Genomic DNA, 24,164 nt, shown 5'->3' with positions numbered 1-24,164 from the left:
CAAGGCCTTTAAAAACATCTTACGTGCTGAACATAGAAAATTCTATTTCTGTTACAGGAAATTACAAGGAAATAATGAGAAACTCAGGTGAAAATCTACATACAAAGAAGTTCTAGATTTCTATTTATAGTGAAAAGCTAGAAACAACTCTGTATCCAATAAAAGAATTCTGAAATAAATTAAAGCTATAGCCATCTGTAAGATTATTATACGGTTTATGCAGTTGTTTTCAAAGTATATTTAAGGATCTCAGAAGATACTCATGGTAGAAAGCGAAATTTTGAAAGCAGGATACAAAGTATGATATTAATATATACTGTAACTCTAATTATGAATGAAAGTATAAGTTCTACAATATTAACAGTTGTTACTTTTTTTTTTTTTTTATAATTTTATTTATTTATTCATTTTTGGCTGTGTTGGGTCTTCGTTTCTGTGCGAGGGCTTTCTCTAGCTGCGGCAAGCGGGGGCCACTCTTCATCACGGTGCGCGGGCCTCTCACTATCGCGGCCTCTCTTGTTGCGGAGCACAGGCTCCAGACGCGCAGGCTCAGTAGTTGTGGCTCACGGGCTCAGTTGCTCCGCGGCATGTGGGATCCTCCCAGACCAGGGCTCGAACCCGTGTCCCCTGCATTGGCAGGCAGACTCTCAACCACTGTGCCACCAGGGAAGCCCCTGTTACTTTTATATATGATTTTTTCTCTAATGAGCATAAATTACTTTTGTTATCAAAAAAATGAATATTTTAATAGGAAGTGCTTATGTTTAACAAGTTCATTTTCAACCAAATGAAAATATAAGTTATCACACTCTGATCTCTTTAAATGTGTCCATTACAGACCCCACTGCACTCTCCAGCACAAGTACCTCCAAACAACAGTAAAGACCCTCTTCAGACAGCATGTGTGGAGCAAGGCACCAGCTCAGATGAAAATGAAATGTCTGACAAAAGCAAGAAACCACGCACGTCCCCATCCAGGAGAGACAGTTATAGTGACAGTAGTGGGAGTGGAGAAGATGACTTAGTGAAAGCTCCAGCAAAGATACCAAATATGAGCTGGAGTTCAGCTTTGCATCAGACTCTAAGCAACATGGTGTCACAGGCACAAAGTCAACACGACGCACTCAGGAGTCAAGAAAATACCATTTGTACCATGTTTTACTATCCTCAGAAAACACCTAATAAACCAGAACTTGAGGAGAGGTATTGTCAATATTATGTGTAGCCCTCAAAGCAGCTGGTTGGTGTTAGTAACGAGAGCAACCACCTCCATTGCTCTAAGAATGAAATGTGTCTATCTGTGAACCTCACAATCGTGAGGCAGAAGGTGACTCTATTGGATATCTAGCTATTGTGTCTGACAGTTTTAGTTAGCACACTCTCTACCCATTTGACCTGAGCCTTGCTGCTCTTTTGAGCATACTTACTAGTAATTAAGAAAGTTTTTTGTATTTCACCATCATTCATATTACTTATCAGAAGGAGAACAGACCTATTTTGTTAGTGATGGGATAGAAGAGTAAGGAGTAGACATATAACGGGAAGCAGTAGGGAGGAAGTGGGTAGAGAGTTTGCAAAAGATAGGACATAAAAGAGTACTGAAGAGAGGGGGACAGAAGAAATGATTGAAAGCATAGAGGAATACAAACGGAAAGACTAAATGTATACCTATGAGAGTTATTCAGACATTTTATGGTTTAGCTACAACTTTGGGTATATTCAGGTCCAACTATCTATATGTTCAAGTTTTTTTTTGTTTTTTTCCTATTGTGTCATCCAAAATAACTACAAGAATAAGACTTACTCTTTTCTTATTTCTTCCCTTTTCTTATGTTGAAACACACATTAGGCTTCTGATAACATTAGCTTCAGCCTTGAATTAACAACTAGGAGTCAAAAGTATACTTATCTAACTTTTCTTACTGATTTATGCAGCTTAAAGAGGTGGACAGAGAATAAGAATCAGTAATGTTAGCACAGAACAGATGTGAAATAAATTCGTAGTCCAGAATCAGACAAAAAGTAGCTTAGGATCTCAATAAAAAGCAAACATAAATATTTGTTGAGCATTTTCTGTTTGTGGCACAAACTTACTATATTGACATTGCATTGTGTTTGAAAATAGTCTTACTTTGTCTCTGTAGTAATCCTTCCCCTCGACCACCCGATGTAACTCCTGGGCAGAGTTGTCAATCTCAGTCAGAATCTGCTTCCACTAATTCAATGGATAAATATCATATATGTCACACTTCTGAGCCAACTAGACAGGAAAGCTTGACGTCTTTGAAAAATGACTTGGAAAACCACCTTGAAGACTTTGAACTGGTGAGTTATTTCCTTTGTATGAAGAAAATTCCATATTTTCTCAAGTAAAATGTAGTCCTCCACAGTTTCCCTTTAGGGAAAAGGCTATCTTTTAGATTAGCCTCATATCTATGTCCAGTAAATAGATAACATATCTGGCTGGTATGTTTCTCTGCTGAGAATTAGGGAAAAAGGCAAAAAGACCTGGGTACAAATCCTGACTCTACCACTGACTTGCTGCAATTTGGCAGGTGCCTATGGACAAATTACTTAATCCTTCTGAGTCTTAGTAGTTTTAGCTCTAAAATGAGACTAGTAACCTCATAGTATTGTGGTGAGGATTAAATGAAATAACATATGTAGAGCACCTAGCACAGTACCTGTTATTTCCCAAATTCTGATGAGTTACCTGTTTACTTTTTAATCAAGTTTGAATGTAATTTTATTCTCCTCCACACTGTTTTATGGGTGCCTAAATGGAATCCTTTTCTTTACTAATAACCCCAGAACTTCTAAAGCTACAAATTCAGTTGGGAAGCCAAATTTCCAAGAATAATATCTTTAACACTGATTCAAAATCACCCTTTTTCAATACTGTTTTTTTGTTGTTGTTACCTAAGTAATAAATATTTATTATAGGAAAATTAGAAAACAAAGATTAAAACCACCTATAATCTCACCACTCAGAAACCATAAACATTTTGGAGTTAATCTTTCCAGATGCTTCATTTTCCTATAATTGCATGTGTGTGTGTGTAGCATCTACATCTTCAATTTCATTCTCAGCAACAGGGTGAAAATAATCTTTGAACGATTTCCTTAGAAGTCTGTCATCATGCCTGTAAGCTGTAAGCAACCTTGTGTCTCAATTGAAATCTTAAAAAAAAAAAAACTTATACAACTAAATACATCAAGTTGTGATATTTAGTCACCCAGACTTCATGTTTTTACCCCCCAAAAAACTTTCTTTTGTTGCTCTTGGCATGGGTGTTTGTCCCTGTTTGTTCTGGAAATACAAGATTGAAGCATGAGTAAGTTCTGTCTCAGCTATCTCTAGACAAGCACATAATGTTGAATTTAAACTCAACTCTTCCATGGGCAGGGAGGCATTTTCTAGAATTGGACATACCTGGCTTCTTCACTTGGGCAAGTTAAGTAACCTTTTAAGGTTTAGTGTCCTCCTGTGTTAATCAATGGAAATAATATTTGTCTTTCTCTTTGCCTTTACAGCAAAATAGACAACCTAAAAGAATCACTGTTTTCTTCCCTTAGGAGATAGAACTCCACATTACCCTAATTAAGTCGGAAAAAGGAAGCCTGGGTTTTACAGTAACCAAAGGCAATCAGAGTATTGGTTGTTATGTTCATGATGTCATTCAGGATCCAGCCAAAAGTGACGGAAGGCTAAGACCTGGGGACCGGCTCATAAAGGTGAGACATTTAAGCAGACTCTATTTGTGCAAATGTGGCCAAAGAGCAAGCCAGGGCTGAAGAAGGAAAAGCAAGAAGGTTGAGTTAATATAATACTCTATTTCTCTGCTTGGTTTATATTTTCCTTCTCCACCTCTTAAAAGTAAAGGCCTTTATATAGTAATAATTTGGAAAATGCTTAATCTCAGTTAAGGCATTAAACAAGCTATCTTGGGTCTCAGGGAGAGAAAGTTTCTTAAATTGCTATACGAATAAATTTTCTGTATTAGCAAAGTAATGACATTTGTTAGGTATTTTACATTATTATTTCATTTATAATTACTTGGTGGGGATTACCAATAAACTAGAGACCACTCTTTATTGTGAATCTCCTACTGGCTAAAATAAATTATATAAAAAGTTAGAGAAATTACTGTATTTTTTGGCAACTTCTGTGTTCCAGTAATTGTAATCCTACTTTGCCCCATTCTCGTTTTTATAGGTTAATGATACAGATGTTACAAAAATGACTCACACAGATGCAGTGAATCTACTCCGAGCTGCGCCCAAGACAGTCAGATTAGTTCTTGGCCGAGTTCTAGAATTACCCAGGATGCTAGTGCTGCCTCATTTGCTACCTGACATTACATTTACATGCAACAAAGAGGAGCTGGGTAATGCAAATTCACGCTTTGTGCAGTGTGATTTTTCTTGGCTAGATTAAAAGTAAGTACTGTTAAGACTAAGGAAACAAATATTTTTCTGTTCCCTGAAGGTTTTTCCTTATCTGGAGGTCACGACAGCCTTCATCAAGTGGTATATGTTAGTGATATCAATCCGAGGTCAGTTGCAGCCACTGAGGGTAATCTCCAGCTCTTAGACATCATCCACTATGTGAACGGAGTCAGCACACAAGGAATGACTTTGGAAGAAGCTAAGAGAGCATTAGACATGTCACTTCCTTCAGTGGTGCTGAAAGCAACAAGGTACTCTGCAATTATTCATGGATTTTGTTTGTGTGTGCACATGCATTTCAGGCCATTAAAAGATACTAGGTTTTCTTAAAGATATTCCTGAATTAGTAATTCACAGACTAAGTGAATGGGGGTTAGTAATTTATGTGTTTCCTTCATAGTAGTCAAATGTCTGTGTCAGTTTTCATGCCTCACACCTGCATCCCACACTATCCAGAGCAATCCTCAAACAGGTCTCACCAATCACTGTAGTAAAGCAAAGGCTATGTGCTGATTGCCTTAGACCTAAATTAAGACCAGCCCTGATGAGGAAAAGGGATAAGAATATATTGACTCTCCCAGGCCAGTCCTGGCCGATTCCCAGAGCTGGGACATGGTCAGTCCTACCTGAACCTCATGTCTACAACCAATGGGAAATAGACTATCACATTCACTATACCTCATGACAATTTCACGTTATAAAAAATGCTAATAGCAACTTTTCTTTCACTTAATAATGGAAATAAATTGAAAAAAAATATGTATTAGTTTCTTTTTTTTTAATGTTTTTATTTATTTATTTGGCTGCGTCAGGTCTTCATTGCAGCACGTGGGATCTTTTTGTTGCGGCACTCGTTGAGGTGCTCATTGCGGTGCATGGGCTCTTTGTTGCGGCACGCAGGCTTCTCTAGTTGTGGCATGCAGGTTTTCTCTTCTCTAGTTGTGGTGCAGGCTGCAGGGTGCGTGGGCTCTGTAGTTTGCAGCAGGTGGGCTCTCTAGTTGAGGTGTGCGAGCTCGGTAGTTGTGGCACAGGGGCTTAGTTGCTCCGCAGCATGTGGGATCTTAGTTCCCCAACCAGTGATTGAACCCATGTCCCCTGCAATGGAAGGTGGATTCTTTACCACTGGACCACCAGGGAAGTCCCTATGTATTAGTTTCTTACTACTATTAAATTACTACAAATTCTTTGTGCTAAAATCAAGGTGTTGGCAGGCTCCCTTCCATAGGCTCCAGGAGAAAATCCATTTCCTTGCTTTTCCAACTTTTAGACATTGCCCATATTCCTTGGCTCATAGCCCTTTGCCATCTTTAAAGCCAGCAATCACAGCACTCTTTGCTTTGGTCATCACATCTGTCTGACTCTGACATTCCTACCTCTCTATTTAACTTATAAGGACCCCTGTGATTACATTGGGCCCAGCCAGATAATCCAGAATAATCTCCTCATCTCTAGATCCTTAATTTACTCACATCTGCAAAATTCCTTTTGCCATGCAAGGTAACATATTCAAAGGTTCTGGGGATTATAATGCAGACATCTTTGGGGGGCCATTACTCTTCCTGCCACATATACATGAACCCAGGCTTTCTAGATTACAGTCTTATGTTACACAAGAGAAAACTTCACATTTATATCTGCGATATATGGTGAGTTTTATATAGTATGTCTTCCAAAATATAGAAACTGTTAATTAAATCATTTGATCATAAACCCATTTTTCCTTCTGAACCTTTAAGTTAGATTGTACACTTTTTCCCTTGAACATAACCCCTGACGGGTTTTCCTCAATATTTCTAAAAATTAGATTGGCATACAGTTATTTTCATAGGTGTACCTGAATGTTAATTAGTGGAGGAGGAAAGTGTTCAAACAACCTGGAAAATGTCTTTATGAAAACATTTCTGCTAACCATAGATCTAGATGAATTTTTTGCCTCCAAATCACTAGAGCACCCCTTACCCTAGGTCTAAAATCAGTTTCCTTTTCTCTTTCTACTTTTATCTTTGCTGAAGTCACTAAAGATACAGTAATAGCAGTCATAGTTACCTTACCCTTCATTCTTCCAGCTCTCTCTCCTCTGTTGTTTTATTTCTGCCCTCTTTTAAGTCCACAGGGGGGCTTCCCTGGTGGCGCAGTGGTTAAGAATCCGCCTGCCAATGCAGGGGACATGGGTTCGAGCCCTGGTCCGGGAAGATCCCACATGCCGCGGAACAACTGAGCCCGTGCGCCACAACTGCTGAGCCTATGTGCTGCAACTACTGAAGCCCACGTGCTTAGAGCCTGTGTTCCACAACGAGAGAAACCACCATAATGAGAAGCCCGCTCACCACAAGGAAGAGTAGCCCCCACTCGCCACAAATAGAGAAAAGACTGCGCACAGCAACAAAGACCTAACGCAGCCAAAAATAAAATAAATAAATTTATTTTAAAATTAAAGAAATAAATAAAGTCCACAGGGTAACAGTAATGGAGGGTTGTATTCTTGTGATAATTATCTGTCAAGAGCTGTAAAGTGTCTGTAATTTTACCCTATTTGCAAGCTAATAAACTAGCCAGTTATTGTTTTATGAATGCTGGTAGAAGATATGAAACTCCTGTATCAGAAACAAAAGACCTTATTACTAAAGGCACAGCAGGCAGCATGAGCATGGTATTGGTGTTGGTTCCCATGTCCTCCAAGTCCCATGGAGATGACATATGTGAGCCTCATGGGTTTCTGTACATGCAGTGGGTTATATAGTACAGGAGAGGAGTACTGTAAGAAGAGCCAGGGAACCCACCACTTTATGGCAGCCTGTAAGAAAGCTTGCATTTTGTTTGGGGAGAGATTACATAATTCCTCAAGCTTGCTCACCGTGAACATAGCCTTGAGAACTGGCCCAGATAAAAAGTGGTTAGAGCCTTGCATCTCTGAGGTACCCAGCAAGAACATACAGGGATGCTTAGGACCCATGGCTGATTGCCTCTCCCAACACTGTATACCTTAGGCAACCTCCCTTTTCTTTGAAGTATTAGCAACAATAAAATCACATTCTAATCCTCTTCCAAGGTGCTGTCCCTTGACAGTTTTTCATGCTGGGTGGTACTATTCTTATAATGCTTTGAATATATGTATTTTGTCTAGATTTTCACTTTAAGTAATTCCAAAGAAAAACACGTATCAGGGGCTTTAGATAGGCAAAACTTAGTGATCTGTGACTTCTGAGTGTAGTTATCTTTGAACTCTCACCTGAGTGACAGTGAACTAAGTTATTAGATCATGAATATTACCGGTGTTTTAAATGAGAGGGGAAATATGGTGATGTATTGAACTGAAACCCAAGAAGATTATGTAAAGAAGTGATTCTTAATCTTTCTTCAGTCAAGAATGTCTCCCTCAAGCATGTATAGATGAACCCTAATAAAATTTTGTCTGCAGCTTCAGGAAGTACCTAGACCCCCTGAAGCCCATCTAAAATAAAACTCCTGAGGCTAAATAGTTAACAGATGGCTTGAAGGATATTTAAACAAACATCTTAAATAATTTGCAATTGCGTTCTGTTTTGTTTTGTTTTGTTTTTTTAAACAACACAGAGATGGTCATCCAGTGGTTCCCAGTTCTAAGAGGTCTGCTGTTTCAGCTCCAAAGTCAGCCAAAGCCAATGGTAAGGATAAAGTCATTTTATGACAGCAAGTAGTTATAGAGAGGTAACAGGTTTTTTTCCCCAAAAGCAAGTTTGGATACTATCACTAAAATGTTTTTATTGCCCCTCCAGACTGTTTTGCAGGATCTGAGTGAAAAAATTACACTCAAATAAAAGCATCTCTAATATTCTGTGCATAATAGGAAAGAGTAGAGCAGCATGGCATTTAAAGCCAGATAGAACTGAGTTTATAAGTCCTGTGTAACCTTAGCAAGTTACTTGATGTGTATCTAAGCCTCTATTTTCTACCAGTAAAATAAGAACATTAATAGTATCTACCTGTTAAGGTTATAATGAGACATAAATACAATAATATACTTACAATGATTGTCACATAATAATTTATTCAGACAGTTACTAAATTTCTTCTCTATGCCAGGCAGTGTTCTGGGCATTGTGAATATAGCAATGAGTAAACAAAGTATCTGTCTTATATTCTAGCATAGTAATAGAAATTGTAATCTTAATAGTTGTGGCAGCAAACATTAATTTAATGCTTTTTCTGGACTAAGTATTCTTCTAGGTGCTTAAATCCTCACAGCAACCCTGTGAGACTAGTATTACTATTATCCTCCTTTTATAGAAGGGGAAACCAAGGCACAGAAAAGTTTGATAACTTGCCCAAGCTACAGGGTTAATAAATAGTCAAGCCAGAATTTAAACCTAGGATGTCTGACTCCATGCTCTCATTTACATAATCAAGCTCAGTAAATGTAGCTTTTATTGATAATATTCATATAAGAATGTTAGGTACAGGGGAATGTGGTTGAACTTAAAGAGTATTTGAAATGTAAATCCAGTACGTCTTATGTAACTAAACTTTTAGGTTATCAGGCAGTAGTATCTAAATACCAAAATAGCTAAAAGAAATCTGCCAATTGCAGTTGTAGTTTGATTATCTTCGTTCTCTGTTGTTATCTGAATGCCTTAGGGGTCCTTCTTGCTGCTTTCTAATAGTTCTGGTTCACATTAGAGTCAAACTACCTCACAGAACAGTCAGGAGAGCATTTTTCTAGTGACCTCTGAGAAGACTCCTGTTTGTAACTTTCCAGGCAGAGGAGGGTAGCTGTGCCCTGCCCCCTTGTAGAAACTGCCTAGTAATCTGTCTTTATGGGATTCTCTGATCTAATTTCTTTATGAATTCTGAAAATCACATAGTATCAATAATAGGAACTCTCTTGTAGTGATGAAAATGTAAAATGGTACAACCATTGTGGAAAACAGTTTGACAGTTTCTTAAAAATTTAAACATATGCCCACCATACGATCCAGCCGTTCCACTCCTGTTTGTTTACTAAAGAGAAAACAAAGCATATATTCATACACAAAAACTTGTATAGGAATTTTTTAGCAGCGTTCTTAGTAATAACCAAAATCTGAAACCACTCAAATGTCTAAAATCTGTTGAATGAATAACCATTTGTAATATATCCAAGCAATAGAATACTACTCAGCAGTAAAAATGAATAGATTGTTGATACATGCAACAACATTATTAAAATAAAATAGGTATGCTGAATGAAAGAAGCCAGACAAAAAAAGAATCCATATTGTATTATTCAATTTATACAAGATTGTACAAAAGTGCAAATTAATCTGTAGTGACAAAGGAATCAGCGGTTGCCTGGGGACAGAGGGGGAGAGAGGAACAGGGGGAACAGGGGGGAGAGATTACAAATAATAAACTATTGTGCTTTATACTCTTCCAATATGAGTCTTTTGAACCAGTGGTTCATTTTTGGATACTTTTTAATTATTTTTCCTGGCAGTTTAATAAGGTATCTCCTGGAAATAATGAATCTAATTTTTAACTGTAGGGGAAACAATATCATTTTTAATATATGTATTGAATTTTTGTGCTGATGTCTAAGAGTTAAAATCCACATTTGGTTTATAAATATACTAAAAGTCCTTTCCAGTTGTATCCATACTTATTTTTCTGTGTTAAATTGATAGTCTTTGTGAAATGAGATAAAGGGCCTGCTATCTTTCCAGTGACTATATAGTTCAGCACCTGTAATGTCTCTTCCATTTAGTTGGGAAAATCTATATTTAGTATCTCACACTAGAAACATTTAGCCCAAACTGAGCTTTTATGTAAACTATTTTCTTTTAAGAAATTGGCTTTGTCCTTGGAATAAACCCTTCTCTAATATTTGATTCCGTTTAGTTGATTTTAAGTCACTTTGTGATATGACCTCTCTTAATGTATTAATAAAAATAAGAACATGCACAGAAATATGGGTTTTCTTTCACTATTTTGTTGTCCCTAATGTGGTTCTGAGTGGCTCATCCTTTTCTTTCTGTTCTTCCTTCAGGTCATCACATTGCGGAGCCTTGTGGCAAACCGGCACTCACACCTAATAACTCATTCTCCAAGGTAAGTGAAAAGCCACCTTCTTTGTGTCCTACTTCCTTATCTAAATAAGTAGCTTGTTTGTATTTTGAACCAAACATTTCATGTTTAAATATTTGCCTTTTTTAGACACATGTATTGATTTTTAGATACATGTACTTAATGAACTAATAGGACTTACTAAGTAACACACAATGAAAAGCCCACACACAAGTAACCCTACATCATCGGGCACACATTCAGCTCTTAAATAGGCTAATTACTTATATAGATAGCTTTAGTGCTGCGATTTTTTATTAATGTGCACAATTCTTTTGGTTGTCTCTTAGATACCCAGAAGAGAAAAATGTAATTAAGAGTGGGTTAACATTGACCAGCAGTGACTCTCAAATGACAGATCTCTGCTACTAGTGAGGCAAAACTGTAGTGGCAAAAGAAATAGGCTTACTTGCTTTTTTAAAGACATAGAAAATGCTTTACTACATAATAAAATGAAAGAACCTAAATCATTTAAGATTATCGCAGGGAAATCTGGAGGTGTTTTAACAAAAATATTTTAATACGTAACTAAATTCCACTTTCAAGCTCTTTATTTAAGGCTACATTTATACCCATTTGTTTGGCTAACATTTCTTTTTACTTTCTGACATGTAATATACACAGCTTGCAGCTGGATCTTCATTTCATGGAACTGTTTTATCTCACAAATATCTCATGCAATCTATTCTGAACCTCACTACTCAAATATCTTTCCATGTAAAATCCAGAGCTGAGGCATTTCCCTCCTAGTAATCTGAAAATCTTATCAGTTCAACAAGATTTCTGGACGTGAGCTGGGTTTAGTGTAGGAGGAGAAAATGAATTAATTGACCAGAAGCCCCAAATTCTATGCCTTTCATTTCACTGTGTTATCTCAAACTTGTGAAATGGTTTAGCATGTCTTGAAAAGATATTGCAACAGAAGAATTATAAGGCAGAAATGATTGGGACACAAAAATAAAAATTTCTTGGTGTCTGTATGTTTGTAGATTGAGATACAGCAACACATTTTGTTCTGTTTATTCATAAAGTCTCCAATTTCACATAGCTGACGTAACTGAATTTGCATGTGTTTCTAGTGTTAGTCATGCTGTAAAGTGCTTATTTTCTTTGTAAATATCACCATGTTGTTGAAAGGGAGAAAAAGTAGAGTTTCTGTTTAAATTAACATAAAACCCTAGAAATTAGACGCAAGAGGGAGGAGATAGGGGGATGTATGTATATGTATAGCTGATTCACTTTGTTATACAGCAGAAACTAACACACCATTGTAAAGCAATTATACTCCAATAAGGATGTTAAAAAGAAAAAAAAAAAAAGAAATTAGAACTTCTGTTATTTGTGATTGCAAACATTTTTTGTTGGAGTTAAAATCTTCCAGGAAGTCTCCCAAACGATATTCTGTCCTTGAATACTAATGTCTGTACTATGAATTCCTCATGAAGAGTGGAATTTTACAATCCAGTGAAATTTTTTGACATTATGTAACCACTATTTATGAAGAGATAATTTCATTGCATCTACTATCTCTACCTTTTATCTTTTTTTTTAACATCTTTATTGGAGTATAACTGCTTCACAATGGTGTGTTAGTTTCTGCTTTATAACAAAGTGAATCAGTTAAACATATACATATATCTCTATATCTCTTCCCTCTTGCGTCTCCCTCCCTCCCATCCCCCCTATCCCACCCCTCTAGGTGATCACAAAGCACCGAGCTGATCTCCCTGTGCTATGCGGCTGCTTCCCACTAGCTAGCTATTTTACATTTGGTAGTGTATATATGTCCATGCCACTCTCTCACTTTGTCCCATTTTACCCTTCCCCCTCCCCGTATCCTCAAGTCCATTCTCTAGTAGGTCTGCGTCTTTATTCCCATCTTGCCCCTAGGTTCTTCATGACCATTTTTGTTTTGTTTTTTAGATTCCATATATATGTGTTAGCATACGGTATTTGTTTTTCTCTTTCTGACTTACTTCACACTGTATGACAGACTCTAGGTCTACCTTTTATCTTAATAAAAAAAGTAAAATCTTTAAAGCAAACCACGCTTTATTTGTATAAAATTATTTTAATTTATTCTAATCATTTAATATTGCATTTTGCCCTAATCATCTTTCTTTTAATACGCTACGTGCCATGAAGTGCTTCATTCATAACCACTGAATTTAAAAGTTACATTCCATTTAATTATTACTTTATAGTTATGAATCCATTGCTACTTTCCTTAAATTGAGATGAGGTTTAGACTAGATTTGAAAATCTTTATAGCCAACAGTTGATCAGATTGCTAAACTGAAGACTATGTCCATGTAACAACTTCACAAATACTTAAAAGATTGACTTTTTTTTCATTTCCCTGAACTTCTAAGTTTAGTAGGTCTATTTAACTTTTCTAAAAAGTTCTGTGGAAGACAGATCCCATAGAGTATGCCTTAAAAAGAGATTTCTGCAGTCAAATAAATTTAGGAAATACTACATAATACATTTCTCTTTTGACAACTCAAAATTTATATTAGTAAGCATTGTGAGAATTCTTGGAATAAAAATATTGATTTCATGTTGCTTAATCTAGTGTTTCCAAGCATATGTGATGATGGAAAGTCCCATACCCTTTGCATATTTCATTGCACTGGTATCTCCTAGAAGCACTGATCCAAGGAGGGGAAATATAAAAAGGATATTGTACCGAGAAAGAAGGGGAGAAGGACGTGGAGGGACAGTGTGCAGTCCCTCCCTAATCCTGGATGTTAGTAAAATAGTAAACTAATGACTTGCTTTGATTTTATACTTTAGGTTAATGGGGAAGAAATAATTGAAATTTTGTATGCTGAAGGAAAATGTTCTACTTATCAGATGAAGGAATCAGCAAACCTGATTCTGTCCAAAGGTAATTTCCCAAATGAGTCATCCAGTTACTCTAAATGCCCTAATAATTCAAGTAATAAAGAAATGTTGGCAGCCTTTCTTATTTGCCTTACATGTTCCTATAGCTTTAAAAGGAAGGATTATTGTTCAGAGAAATAAAAGAACAGCGTAAAATTAATATTAGCTGCACTACTGTACGAATGTCCAGTATTCATTCTCATCTCTAAGATTAAAATGATTTTTAAATGATTGAAGAGATAGCAGTTTTGTTTGATAATTGTTTCTTGTATTTTTCTGAAGCAGCAATTCACTGGCTACCTAATAACTGAGACATTTTTTCTTGGGGATGTTTGGGCTGCCCTATTATATCCTTAATCTTTGTAACATAACTTCTTTGGTTGAAACTTCTTTAGTTTCTTTTATAAATTAACAATTTGGGATTAAGTTAGGGAAATAAACATTAAATTATTACTGTCCTTTGAAAAGGTGTATCACAGAGATTGATTTTGGTTTATTCAGTTGCATTTATGTGGTCTTTCGTCATAACAGCCAAAGTAGTTCTAGAACTAAAAATGCCTGGGTCCCATTAGTGTAAACTGCTTTTCCTGTCATGGCTGCTTTTTCAAAGTGGATGCTTAAAATTTGAAAGACCTGGCATATTATATTTGACACATTGTCTCTTTCTCATATCAATATTTTTTAAAGTAAAACCCCATGTAAATTACTGTTTTTCAAGAATCTGATGTACAAGAAGATGATATTTATGATGATCCTCAAGAAGCTGAAGTTATCCAGTCTCTGCTGGATGTTGTGGATGAGGAAGCTCAGAATCTTTTAAACCAAAATAATGCAGCACGAGATGCCTGTGCTCCAGGTAGATGAACCAGAATGAGTAAGTTGGTACACTAAAGGAGTACAGGAAGGCCTCTACAGAGCATTTTAATTCCTCTTGGCCTATTTCTTTCTTTCCCAGGTGCATTGAAAACCAGTGGGAAGTTATCTGAAGAGAGAGCAGAAGATACAGACTATGATGGTTCACCTTTACCTGAAGAGTTTACGGAGGTAAGGATAATACCTAGGTAAACACTCTATGATGCTATATCTCGTTAGAATTCTCTGATGAGACCTTACCTCTCCCTACCTATTAGTTTCCCTTCTGAGTATTAAAGATAATATCCTGATGGCTGGTTAGTAACTTCAGTAAGAATTAGAACTGATGTCATTTACTCATTTTGGAGAAAGAACTTGCCTTTAAATCATTTAACCTCTTTTGGTGAAGGTTTCCATTCAGGAAAAAAGTGCCCAAAAACCTTTTTTTTTTTTTTTGCATCTTCATTATTATTACACCAAATAAAAGTTGGTAATTCCAAGATCCCATTCCAGTTAATACCCAACCTAGTTAGAAAACTTGATTTTTATCCTTGAATGCTTGTTTTCTTCTGCCCCTCATGGATCCTTGGTCTTAATTATCATGGAAACATCTCATTCTTTCATTTATTCCATGGCTTTTGCTCTGATTGCTCTGCAATTTCAGTTGAGACATGTTTCAAAAGATTTAGACAGCTGACATTCATAATACATTAAACTAGTTGGATGCAAACTAGTAAAAATAAGCTGTACAGGAATTAGTGCTTAATATATAGTATATACGTTTGTTAAAATCTTAAAAAAAATAAAACCCCAAAGTTGGAATCATCTGAGATTAATTTTATTTTTTGCATTTAAGAGTCATCCTATGCCAGGGAAAGAATTACTATTCAAGTTTCCCCAAGCCAAAAAAAAAAAGAAGAAGGAAGAGAAAGAAACAATTAATTTTCAAAAATGTAATCATAGACTTATTTAAGACTAAGACTTCAGATCTTCTGGGACATTGAGCTGACTAAGAAAAAAGCATGAAATAGTAGATAAATAATATGTATGCCAGCTCAAACTAGGCAACACCCTATTTATATGAATCTGATCTTGCCCATCGTTCTAGGATAATTTCCCTCACAAGTCTTCTGATTCTTCCTATTGAACATCTTCAAAATTGTCAAAACTAAACTGGTGTCAATTCTTACCATGCATGTACCCACACACAATCTCATATACACATGATTATTTTCATTAAATACTTATATATAATTAATGTGTGTAAATACAAGGAAGCTTATATCTGTTTTAGTATGTATTTCCTAATCTAGAAAAATGGTTACACAAATATTGAATAGCTCACAATGTATCATGCTGTAGTGTTTTTACTTAAGTTATTGTTCTTTTGTACTATCTAAATATTAATAATTATAACAATAAGCTCTTTGGAAAAGGTTTTCTGAACATTTTAAATCATACTATAATCATATTTTTATTAATACTATTTAAAATACCCCTTAAAATGTATGTTCTGAAGTCTCTTAACTAAGACAGTAAATAAAAATCTTTAATTTCCATTTCAAAATCCAGTGCCTTTTCTTTAAAAAAAAAAGCTTAACATAATATAGATTCTCTTTTACACTGAGCTATTATAACAAAAGTTTATAGCAGAAAACTTCATTCAAGTTGCTTTTTTTATTTTGATAACGAAGACATTACATCCTCACTGTAAAAAAAATATTTTAAACAGAATCATTTAAAAATGCAAGCTCCTTTTTTTACCCACTCCTCATCTTCATCTGAGATAGCTATTGTTAAAATATTGGTTTTTATCCTTCTATTATGCATATGAAAACATGTAATTTAATATAATTTTTGTCACATGATTCTAAATTTGGTTCTCAGTTAAAATTGATCATTACCCTCTTTCCACCAGTATGTCAAAATCTGTCTCATACTTTCTAAATCACATTTTTAACAGAAAATATCTATATTTTCCAAAACAACAGAAAATATGTGAGAAGAGTGGCATTGTTTTACATTAAGTTCTTTTTACATAAATTTACATCACATTTTTTTTTATTCAAACAGAAAGTCACCAAAATTATAATCATCCTCATCAGTTCACTCAGTCCCATGTAATTAATTTTTTTTTCATCTTGATCTTATGTTAGCACTTTTATGAATTGATCAGTTTTCCATTAGAGTTCTGAAAATGCTTCAGTTCAGCAGTATAGTCAGTTACCAGAAACCTGTACTTGTCAGAGTCTTTCCCATGAATTCCGTGAAGATGAAACCCTTTTATAGGAACATTTTTGCAAAAGCATCAGAGTACACCCAGAACTGTCTGTAAATGACAAAAGACTTAAAAATGACCACGGTTAAAGATTTGATGAAAGTTCATAATAATGCAATTGACAAGGAAATTTAGTTATTTCTAAGATATATATTTTAAAGTAAACTAGAATTATGATTTATAACATTATACCAGAACATATAAGATTTTTAGAAATTTCATGTAATGTCTGAAACATTTATATTAACATATTTCCATACAAATAACCCAAAGGAAGTTTACTATTACTTTATTTTTTAAATTTTTTAATTTTATTTTTTTATACAGTAGGTTCTTATTAGTCATCAATTTTACACACATCAGTGTATACATGTCAATCCCAATCACCCAATTCAGCACACCACCATCCCCACCCCCCTGCCGCTTTCCCCCCTTGGTGTCCGTACATTTGTTCTCTACATCTGTGTCTCAACTTCTGCCCTGCAAACAGGTTCATCTGTACCATTTTTCTAGGTTCCACATACATGCGTTAATATATGATATTTGTTTTTCTCTTTCTGACTTACTTCACTCTGTATGATAGTATCTAAATCCATCCACGTCTCAACAAATGACTCAATTTCGTTCCTTTTTATGGCTGAGTAATATTCCATTGTATATATGTACCACAACTTCTTTATCCATTCATCTGTTGATGGGCATTTAGGTGGCTTCCATGACCTGGCTATTGTAAATAGTGCTGCAGTGAACATTGGGGTGCATGTGTCTTTTTGAATTATGGTTTTCTCTGGGTATATGCCCAGTAGTGGGATTGCTGGGTCATATGGTAATTCTATTTTTAGTTTTTTCAGGAACCTCCATACTGTTCTCCATAGTGGCTGTATCAATTTACATTCCCACCAACAGTGCAAGAGGGTTCCCTTTTCTCCACACCCTCTCCAACATTTGTTGACTGTAGATTTTCTGATGATGCCCATTCTAACTGGTGTGAGGTGATACCTCATTGTAGTTTTGATTTGCATTTCTCTAATAATTAGTGATGTTGAGCAGCTTTTCATGTGCTTCTTGGCCATCTGTGTGTCTTCTTTGGAAAAATGTCTATTTAGGTCTTCTGCTCATTTTTGGATTGGGTTGTTTGTTTCTTTAATATTGAGCTGCATGAGCTGTTTATATATTTTGGAGATTAATCCTTTGTCCGTTGATTCGTTTGCAAATATTTTCTCCCATTCTGAGGGTTGTCTTTTCGTCTTGTTTATGGTTTCCTTTGCTGTGCAAAAGCTTTGAAGTTTCATTAGGTCCCATTTGTTTATTTTTGGTTTTATTTCCATTACTCTAGGACGTGGATCAAAAAAGATCTTGCTGTGATTTATGTCAAAGAGGGTTCTTCCTATGTTTTCCTCTAAGAGTTTTATAGTGTCCGGTCTTACATTTAGGTCTCGAATCCATTTCGAGTTTATTTTTGTGTATGGTGTTAGGGAGTGTTCTAATTTCATTCTTTTACATGTAGCTGTCCAGTTTTCCCAGCACCACTTATTGAAGAGACTGTCTTTTCTCCATTGTATATCCTTGCCTCCTTTGTCATAGATTAGTTGACCATAGGTGCGTGGGTGTATCTCTGGGCTTTCTATCTTGTTCCATTGACCTATGTTTCTGTTTTTGTGCCAGTACCATATTGTCTTGATTACTGTAGCTTTGTAGTATAGTCTGAAGTCAGGGAGTCTGATTCCTCCAGCTCCATTTTTTTGCCTCAAGACTGCTTTGGCTATTCGGGATCTTTTGTGTCTCCATACAAATTTTAAGATTTTTTGTTCTAGTTCTGTAAAAAATGCCATTGGTAATTTGATAGGGATTGCATTGAATCTGTACATTGCTTTGGGTAGTATAGTCATTTTCACAATATTGATTCTTCCAATCCAAGAACATGGCATATCTCTCCATCTGTTGAGTATCATCTTTAATTTCTTTCCTCAGTGTCTTATAGTTTTCTGCATACAGGTCTTTTGTTTCCCTAGGTAGGTTTATTCCTAGGTATTTTATTCTTTTTGTTGCAATGGTAGATGGGAGTGTCTCCTTAATTTCTCTTTCAGATTTTTCATTATTAGTGTATAGGAATGCAAGTGATTTCTGTGCATTAATTTTATATCCTGCAACTTTACCAAATTCATTGATTAGCTCTAGTAGTTTTCTGGTGACATTTTTAGGATTCTCTATGTATAGTATCATGTCATCTGCAAACAGTGACAGTTTTACTTCTTCTTTTCCAATTTGTATTCCTTTTATTTCTTTTTCTTCTCTGATTGCTGTGGCTAGGACTTCCAAAACTATGTTGAATAAGAGTGGTGAGAGTGGCCATCCTTGTCTTCTTCCTGATCTTAGAGGAAATGCTTTCAGTTTTTCACCATTGAGAATGATGTTTGCTGTGGGTTTGTCGTATATGGCCTTTATTATGTTGAGGTAGGTTCCCTCTATGCCCACTTTCTGAAGATTTTTTATCATACATGGGTGTTGAATTTTGTCAAAAGCTTTTTCTGCATCTATTGAGATGATCATATGGTTTTTATTCTTCAATTTGTTAATATGGTGTATCACGTTGATTGATTTGCATATATTGAAGAATCCTTGCATCCCTGGGATAAATCCCACTTGATCATGGTGTATGATCCTTTTAATGTGTTGTTGGATTCTGTTTGCTAGTATTTTGTTGAGGATTTTTGCATCTATATTCATCAGTGATATTGGTCTGTAGTTTTCTTTTTTTGTAGTATCTTTGTCTGCTTTTGGTATCAGGGTGATGGTGGCCTCATAGAATGAGTTTGGGAGTGTTCCTACCTCTGCAGTTTTTTGGAAGAGTTTGAGAAGGATGGGTGTTAGCTCTTCTCTAAATGTTTGATAGAATTCACCTGTGAAGCCATCTGGTCCTGGACTTTTGTTTGTTGGAAGATTTTTAATCACAGTTTCAATTTCATTACTTGTGACTGGTCTGTTCATATTTTCTATTTCTTTCTGGTTCAGTCTTGGAAGGTTATACCTTTCTAAGAATTTGTCCATTTCTTCCAGGTTATCCATTAAGTTGGCATAGAGTTGCTTGTAGTAGTCTCTTAGGATGCTTTGTATTTCTTCAGTGTCTGTTGTAACTTCTCCTTTTTCATTTCTAATTTTATTGACTTGAGTCCTGTCCCTCATTTTCTTGATGAGTCTGGCTAATGGTTTATCAATTTTGTTTATCTTCTCAAAGAATCAGCTTTTAGTTTTATTGATCTTTGCTATTGTTTTCTTTGTTTCTATTTCATTTATTTCTGCTCTGATCTTTATGGTTTCTTTCCTTCTGCTAACTTTGGGTTTTGTTTGTTCTTCTTTCTCTAGTTCCTTTAGGTGTAAGGTTAGATTGTTTATTTGAGATTTTTCTTGTTTCTTGAGGTAGGATTGTATTGCTCTAAACTTCCCTCTTACAACTGCTTTTGCTGCATCCCATGGGTTTTGGATCGTCGTGTTTTCTTTTTTTTTTTTTTTTTTTTTTTCCACACACACACACTGTATTTTATTTTTACAAGAGATAGATAGACTGACACCAAGCATTGTACATGGATGACCACAACAAAAGCAACAATGATTGCAATTACCAAACATGAAACACACTTATACTATGTCATAATATTGACATTCAGTCCAGTAATCCTCCACTGTAACAGCTCCTTTACTTTGCAGTGAAAATTGATTTGTATATTCTTTTCCTCTGAGTCCTTGTGGGATTTTTTTTTTTTTAATTCAGACAGAAAGTCACAAAAATTATACTCATCCTCATCAGTTCACTCAGTCCCATGTAATTAATTTCTTTTTTTTCATCTTGATCTTTTGTTAGCACTTTTATGAGTTCATCAGTTTTTCATTAGAGTTCTGAAAATGCTTATTCATTCAGTTCAGCAGTACAGTCAGTTACCAGAAACCTGTACTTGTCAGAGTCTTTTCCATGAATTTCTTGAAGATGAAACTCTTTTATAGGAACATATTTGCAAAATCATCAGAGTACACCCAGAACTGTCTGTAAATGACAAAAGACTTAAAAATGACCATGGTTAAAGATTTGATGAAAGTTCATAATAATGCAGTTGACAAGAAAATTAGTTATTTCTGAGATATACATTTTAAAGTAATAACTAGGATTATTACTTATAACATTATACCAGAACATATAAGATTTTTAGACGTTTCCTGTAATGTCTGAAACATTTATATTAACATATTTCCATACATATTTCCATACAAATACAAATATAAGATTTTTAGAAATTTCATGTAATGTCTGAAACATTTATATTAACATATTTCCATACATATTTCCATACAAATACAAATATAAGATTTTTAGAAATTTCATGTAATGTCTGAAACATTTATATTAACATATTTCCATACAAATACAAATATAAGATTTTTAGAAATTTCATGTAATGTCTGAAACATTTATATTAACATATTTCCATACAAATAACCCAATGAAAGTTTAGTATTAGTTGTTTTGCTTGTTTTTTTATACTGCAGGTTCTTATTAGGCATCAGTTTTATACACATCAGTGTATACATGTCAATCCCAATCGCCCAATTCAGCACATCACCATCCCCACCTCATCGCAGTTTTCCCCCCTTGGTGTCCATATGTCCATTCTCTACATCTGTGTCTCAACTTCTGCCCTGCAAACTGGCTCATCTGTACCATTTTTCTACGTTCCACATACATGCATTAACATACGATATTTGTTTTTCTCTTTCTGACTTACTTCACTCTGTATGACAGTCTCTAGATCCATCCACTTCTCAACAAATGACTCAATTTCGTTCCTTTTTATGGCTGAATAATATTCCATCGTATATATGTACCACAACTTCTTTATCCATTCGTCTGTTGATGGGCATTTAGGTTGCTTCCATGACCTGGCTATTGTAAATAGTGCTGCAATGAACATTCGGGTGCACGTGTCTTTTTGAATTACGGTTTTCTCTGGGTATATGCCCAGTAGTGGGATTGCTGGGTCATATGGTAATTCTATTTTTAGTTTTTTAAGGAACCTCCATATTGTTCTCCATAGTGGCTGTATCAATTTACATTCCCACCAACAGTGCAAGAGGGTTCCCTTTTCTCCACACCCTCTCCAGCATTTGTTGTTTGTAGATTTTCTGATGATGCCCATTCTAACAGGAGTGAGGTGATACCTCATTGTAGTTTTGATTTGCATTTCTCTAATAATTAGTGATGTTGAGCATCTTTTCATGTGCTTCGTGGCCGTCTGTATGTCTTCTTTGGAGAAATGTCTATTTAGGTCTTCTGCCCATTTTTGGATTGGGGTGTTTGTTTCTTTGATATTGAGCTGAATGAGCTGTTTATATATTTTGGAGATTAATCCTTTGTCCGTTGATTCATTTGCAAATATTTTCTCCCATTCTGAGGGTTGTCTTTTCGTCTTGTTTATGGTTTCCTTTGCTGTGCAAAAGCTTTGAAGTTTCATTAGGTCCCACTTGTTTATTTTTGTTTTTATTTCCATTACTCTAGGAGGTGGATCGAAAAAGATCTTGCTGTGATTTATGTCAAAGAGTGTTCTTCCTATGTTTTCCTCTAAGAGTTTTATAGTGTCCAGTCTTATATTTAGGTCTCTAATCCATTTTGAGTTTATTTTTGTGTATGGTGTTAGGGAGTATTCTAATTTCATTCTTTTACATGTGGCTGTCCAGTTTTCCCAGCACCACTTATTGAAGAGACTGTCTTTTCTCCATTGTATATCTTTGCCTCCTTTGTCATAGATTAGTTGACCATAGGTGCGTGGGTTAATCTCTGGGCTTTCTATCTTGTTCCATTGATCTATGTTTCTGTTTTTGTGCCAGTACCATATTGTCTTGATTACTGTAGCTTTGTAGTATAGTCTGAAGTCAGGGAGTCTGATTCCTCCAGATCCATTTTTTTGCCTCAAGACTGCTTTGGCTATTCGGGGTCTTTTGTGTCTCCATACAAATTTTAAGATGATTTGTTCTAGCTCCGTAAAAAATGCCATTGGTAATTTGATAGGGATTGCATTGAATCTGTAGATTGCTTTGGGTAGTATACTCATTTTCACAATGTTGATTCTTCCAATCCAAGAACATGGTATATCTCTCCATCTGTTGGTATCATCTTTAATTTCTTTCATCAGTGTCTTATAGTTTTCTGCATACAGGTCTTTTGCCTCCCTAGGTAGGTTTATTCCTAGGTATTTTATTCTTTTTGTTGCAATGGTAAATGGGAGTGTTTCCATAATTTCTCTTTCAGATTTTTCATCATTAGTGTATAGGAATGCAAGAGATTTCTGTGCATTAATTTTGTAACCTGCAACTTTACCATATTCATTAATTAGCTCTAGCAGTTTTCTGGTGGCAGTTTTAGGATTCTCTATGTATAGTATCATGTCATCCGCAAACAGTGACAGTTTTACTTCTTCTTTTCCAATTTGTATTCCTTTTATTTCTTTGTCTTCTCTGATTGCCGTGGCTAGGACTTCCAGAACTATGTTGAATAATAGTGGTGAGAGTGGACATCCTTGTCTCGTTCCTGATCTTAGAGGAAATGCTTTCAGTTTTTCACCATTGAGAATGATGTTTGCTGTGGGTTTGTCATATATGGCCTTTATTATGTTGAGGTAGGTTCCCTCTATGCCCACTTTCTGGAGAGTTTTTATCATAAATGGGTGTTGAATTTTGTCAAAAGCTTTTTCTGCATCTATTGAGATGATCATATGGTTTTTATTCTTCAATTTGTTAATATGGTGTATCACATTGATTGATTTTCGTATATTGAAGAATCCTTGCATCCCTGGGAGAAATCCCACTTGATCGTGGTGTATGATCCTTTTAATGTGTTGTTGGATTCTGTTTGCTAGTATTTTGTTGAGGATTTTTGCATCTATATTCATCAGTGATATTGGTCTGTAATTTTCTTTTTTTGTAGTGTCTTTGTCTGGTTTTGGTATCAGGGTGATGGTGGCCTCATAGAATGAGTTTGGGAGAGTTCCTTCCTCTGCAATTTTTTGGAAGAGTTTGAGAAGGATGGGTGTTAGCTCTTCTCTAAATGTTTGATAGAATTCACCTGTGAAGCCATCTGGTCCTGGACTTTTGTTTGTTGGAAGATTTTTAATCACAGTTTCAATTTCATTACTTGTGATTGGTCTGTTGATATTTTCTGTTTCTTCCTGATTCAGTCTTGGAAGGTTATACCTTTCTAAGAATTTGTCCATTTCTTCCAGGTTGTCCATTTTATTGGCATAAAGTTGCTTGTAGTAGTCTCTTAGGATGTTTTGTATTTCTGCGGTGTCTGTTGTAACTTCTCCTTTTTCATTTCTGATTTTATTGATTTGAGTCCTCTCCCTCTTTTTCTTGATGAGTCTGGCTAATGGCTTATCAATTTTGTTTATCTTCTCAAAGAACCAACTTTTAGTTTTATTGATCTTTGCTATTGTTTTCTTTGTTTCTATTTCATTTATTTCTGCTCTGATCTTTATGATTTCTTTCCTTCTGCTAACTTTGGGTTTTGTTTGTTCTTCTTTCTCTAGTTTCTTTAGGTGTAAAGTTAGATTGTTTACTTGAGATTTTTCTTGTTTCT

At 35.4% G+C, this 24,164-nt stretch overlaps 1 protein-coding gene across 11 annotated transcripts in view; it reads left to right on the top strand.

Annotated features, from left to right (window-relative positions):
* The window catches only part of PTPN13 (protein tyrosine phosphatase non-receptor type 13), a 242,081-nt gene that overhangs the window by 188,933 nt on the left and 28,984 nt on the right, over window positions 1–24,164 (top strand). For 10 of the 11 annotated variants that reach the window (XM_057546711.1, XM_057546717.1, XM_057546713.1 and 7 more), the window contains 10 exons: window positions 839–1,203; window positions 2,145–2,325; window positions 3,577–3,735; window positions 4,217–4,388; window positions 4,490–4,700; window positions 8,023–8,093; window positions 10,451–10,512; window positions 13,324–13,417; window positions 14,132–14,269; window positions 14,369–14,457. In XM_057546711.1, coding sequence (XP_057402694.1) covers window positions 839–1,203; window positions 2,145–2,325; window positions 3,577–3,735; window positions 4,217–4,388; window positions 4,490–4,700; window positions 8,023–8,093; window positions 10,451–10,512; window positions 13,324–13,417; window positions 14,132–14,269; window positions 14,369–14,457 — 1,542 coding nt within the window. Of the gene's footprint in view, window positions 1–838; window positions 1,204–2,144; window positions 2,326–3,576; window positions 3,736–4,216; window positions 4,389–4,489; window positions 4,701–8,022; window positions 8,094–10,450; window positions 10,513–13,323; window positions 13,418–14,131; window positions 14,270–14,368; window positions 14,458–15,121; window positions 15,641–24,164 lie in introns of those variants that run through there. The other variant, XM_057546719.1, reaches the window with a different exon arrangement.

Source organism: Balaenoptera acutorostrata, chromosome 5 (assembly GCF_949987535.1).
Source record: "Balaenoptera acutorostrata chromosome 5, mBalAcu1.1, whole genome shotgun sequence".
Classification (NCBI taxonomy): domain Eukaryota; kingdom Metazoa; phylum Chordata; class Mammalia; order Artiodactyla; family Balaenopteridae; genus Balaenoptera; species Balaenoptera acutorostrata.
The sequence above is the reverse complement of the archived record's forward strand: the minus strand, read 5'-3'. Positions and strand labels throughout refer to the sequence as shown.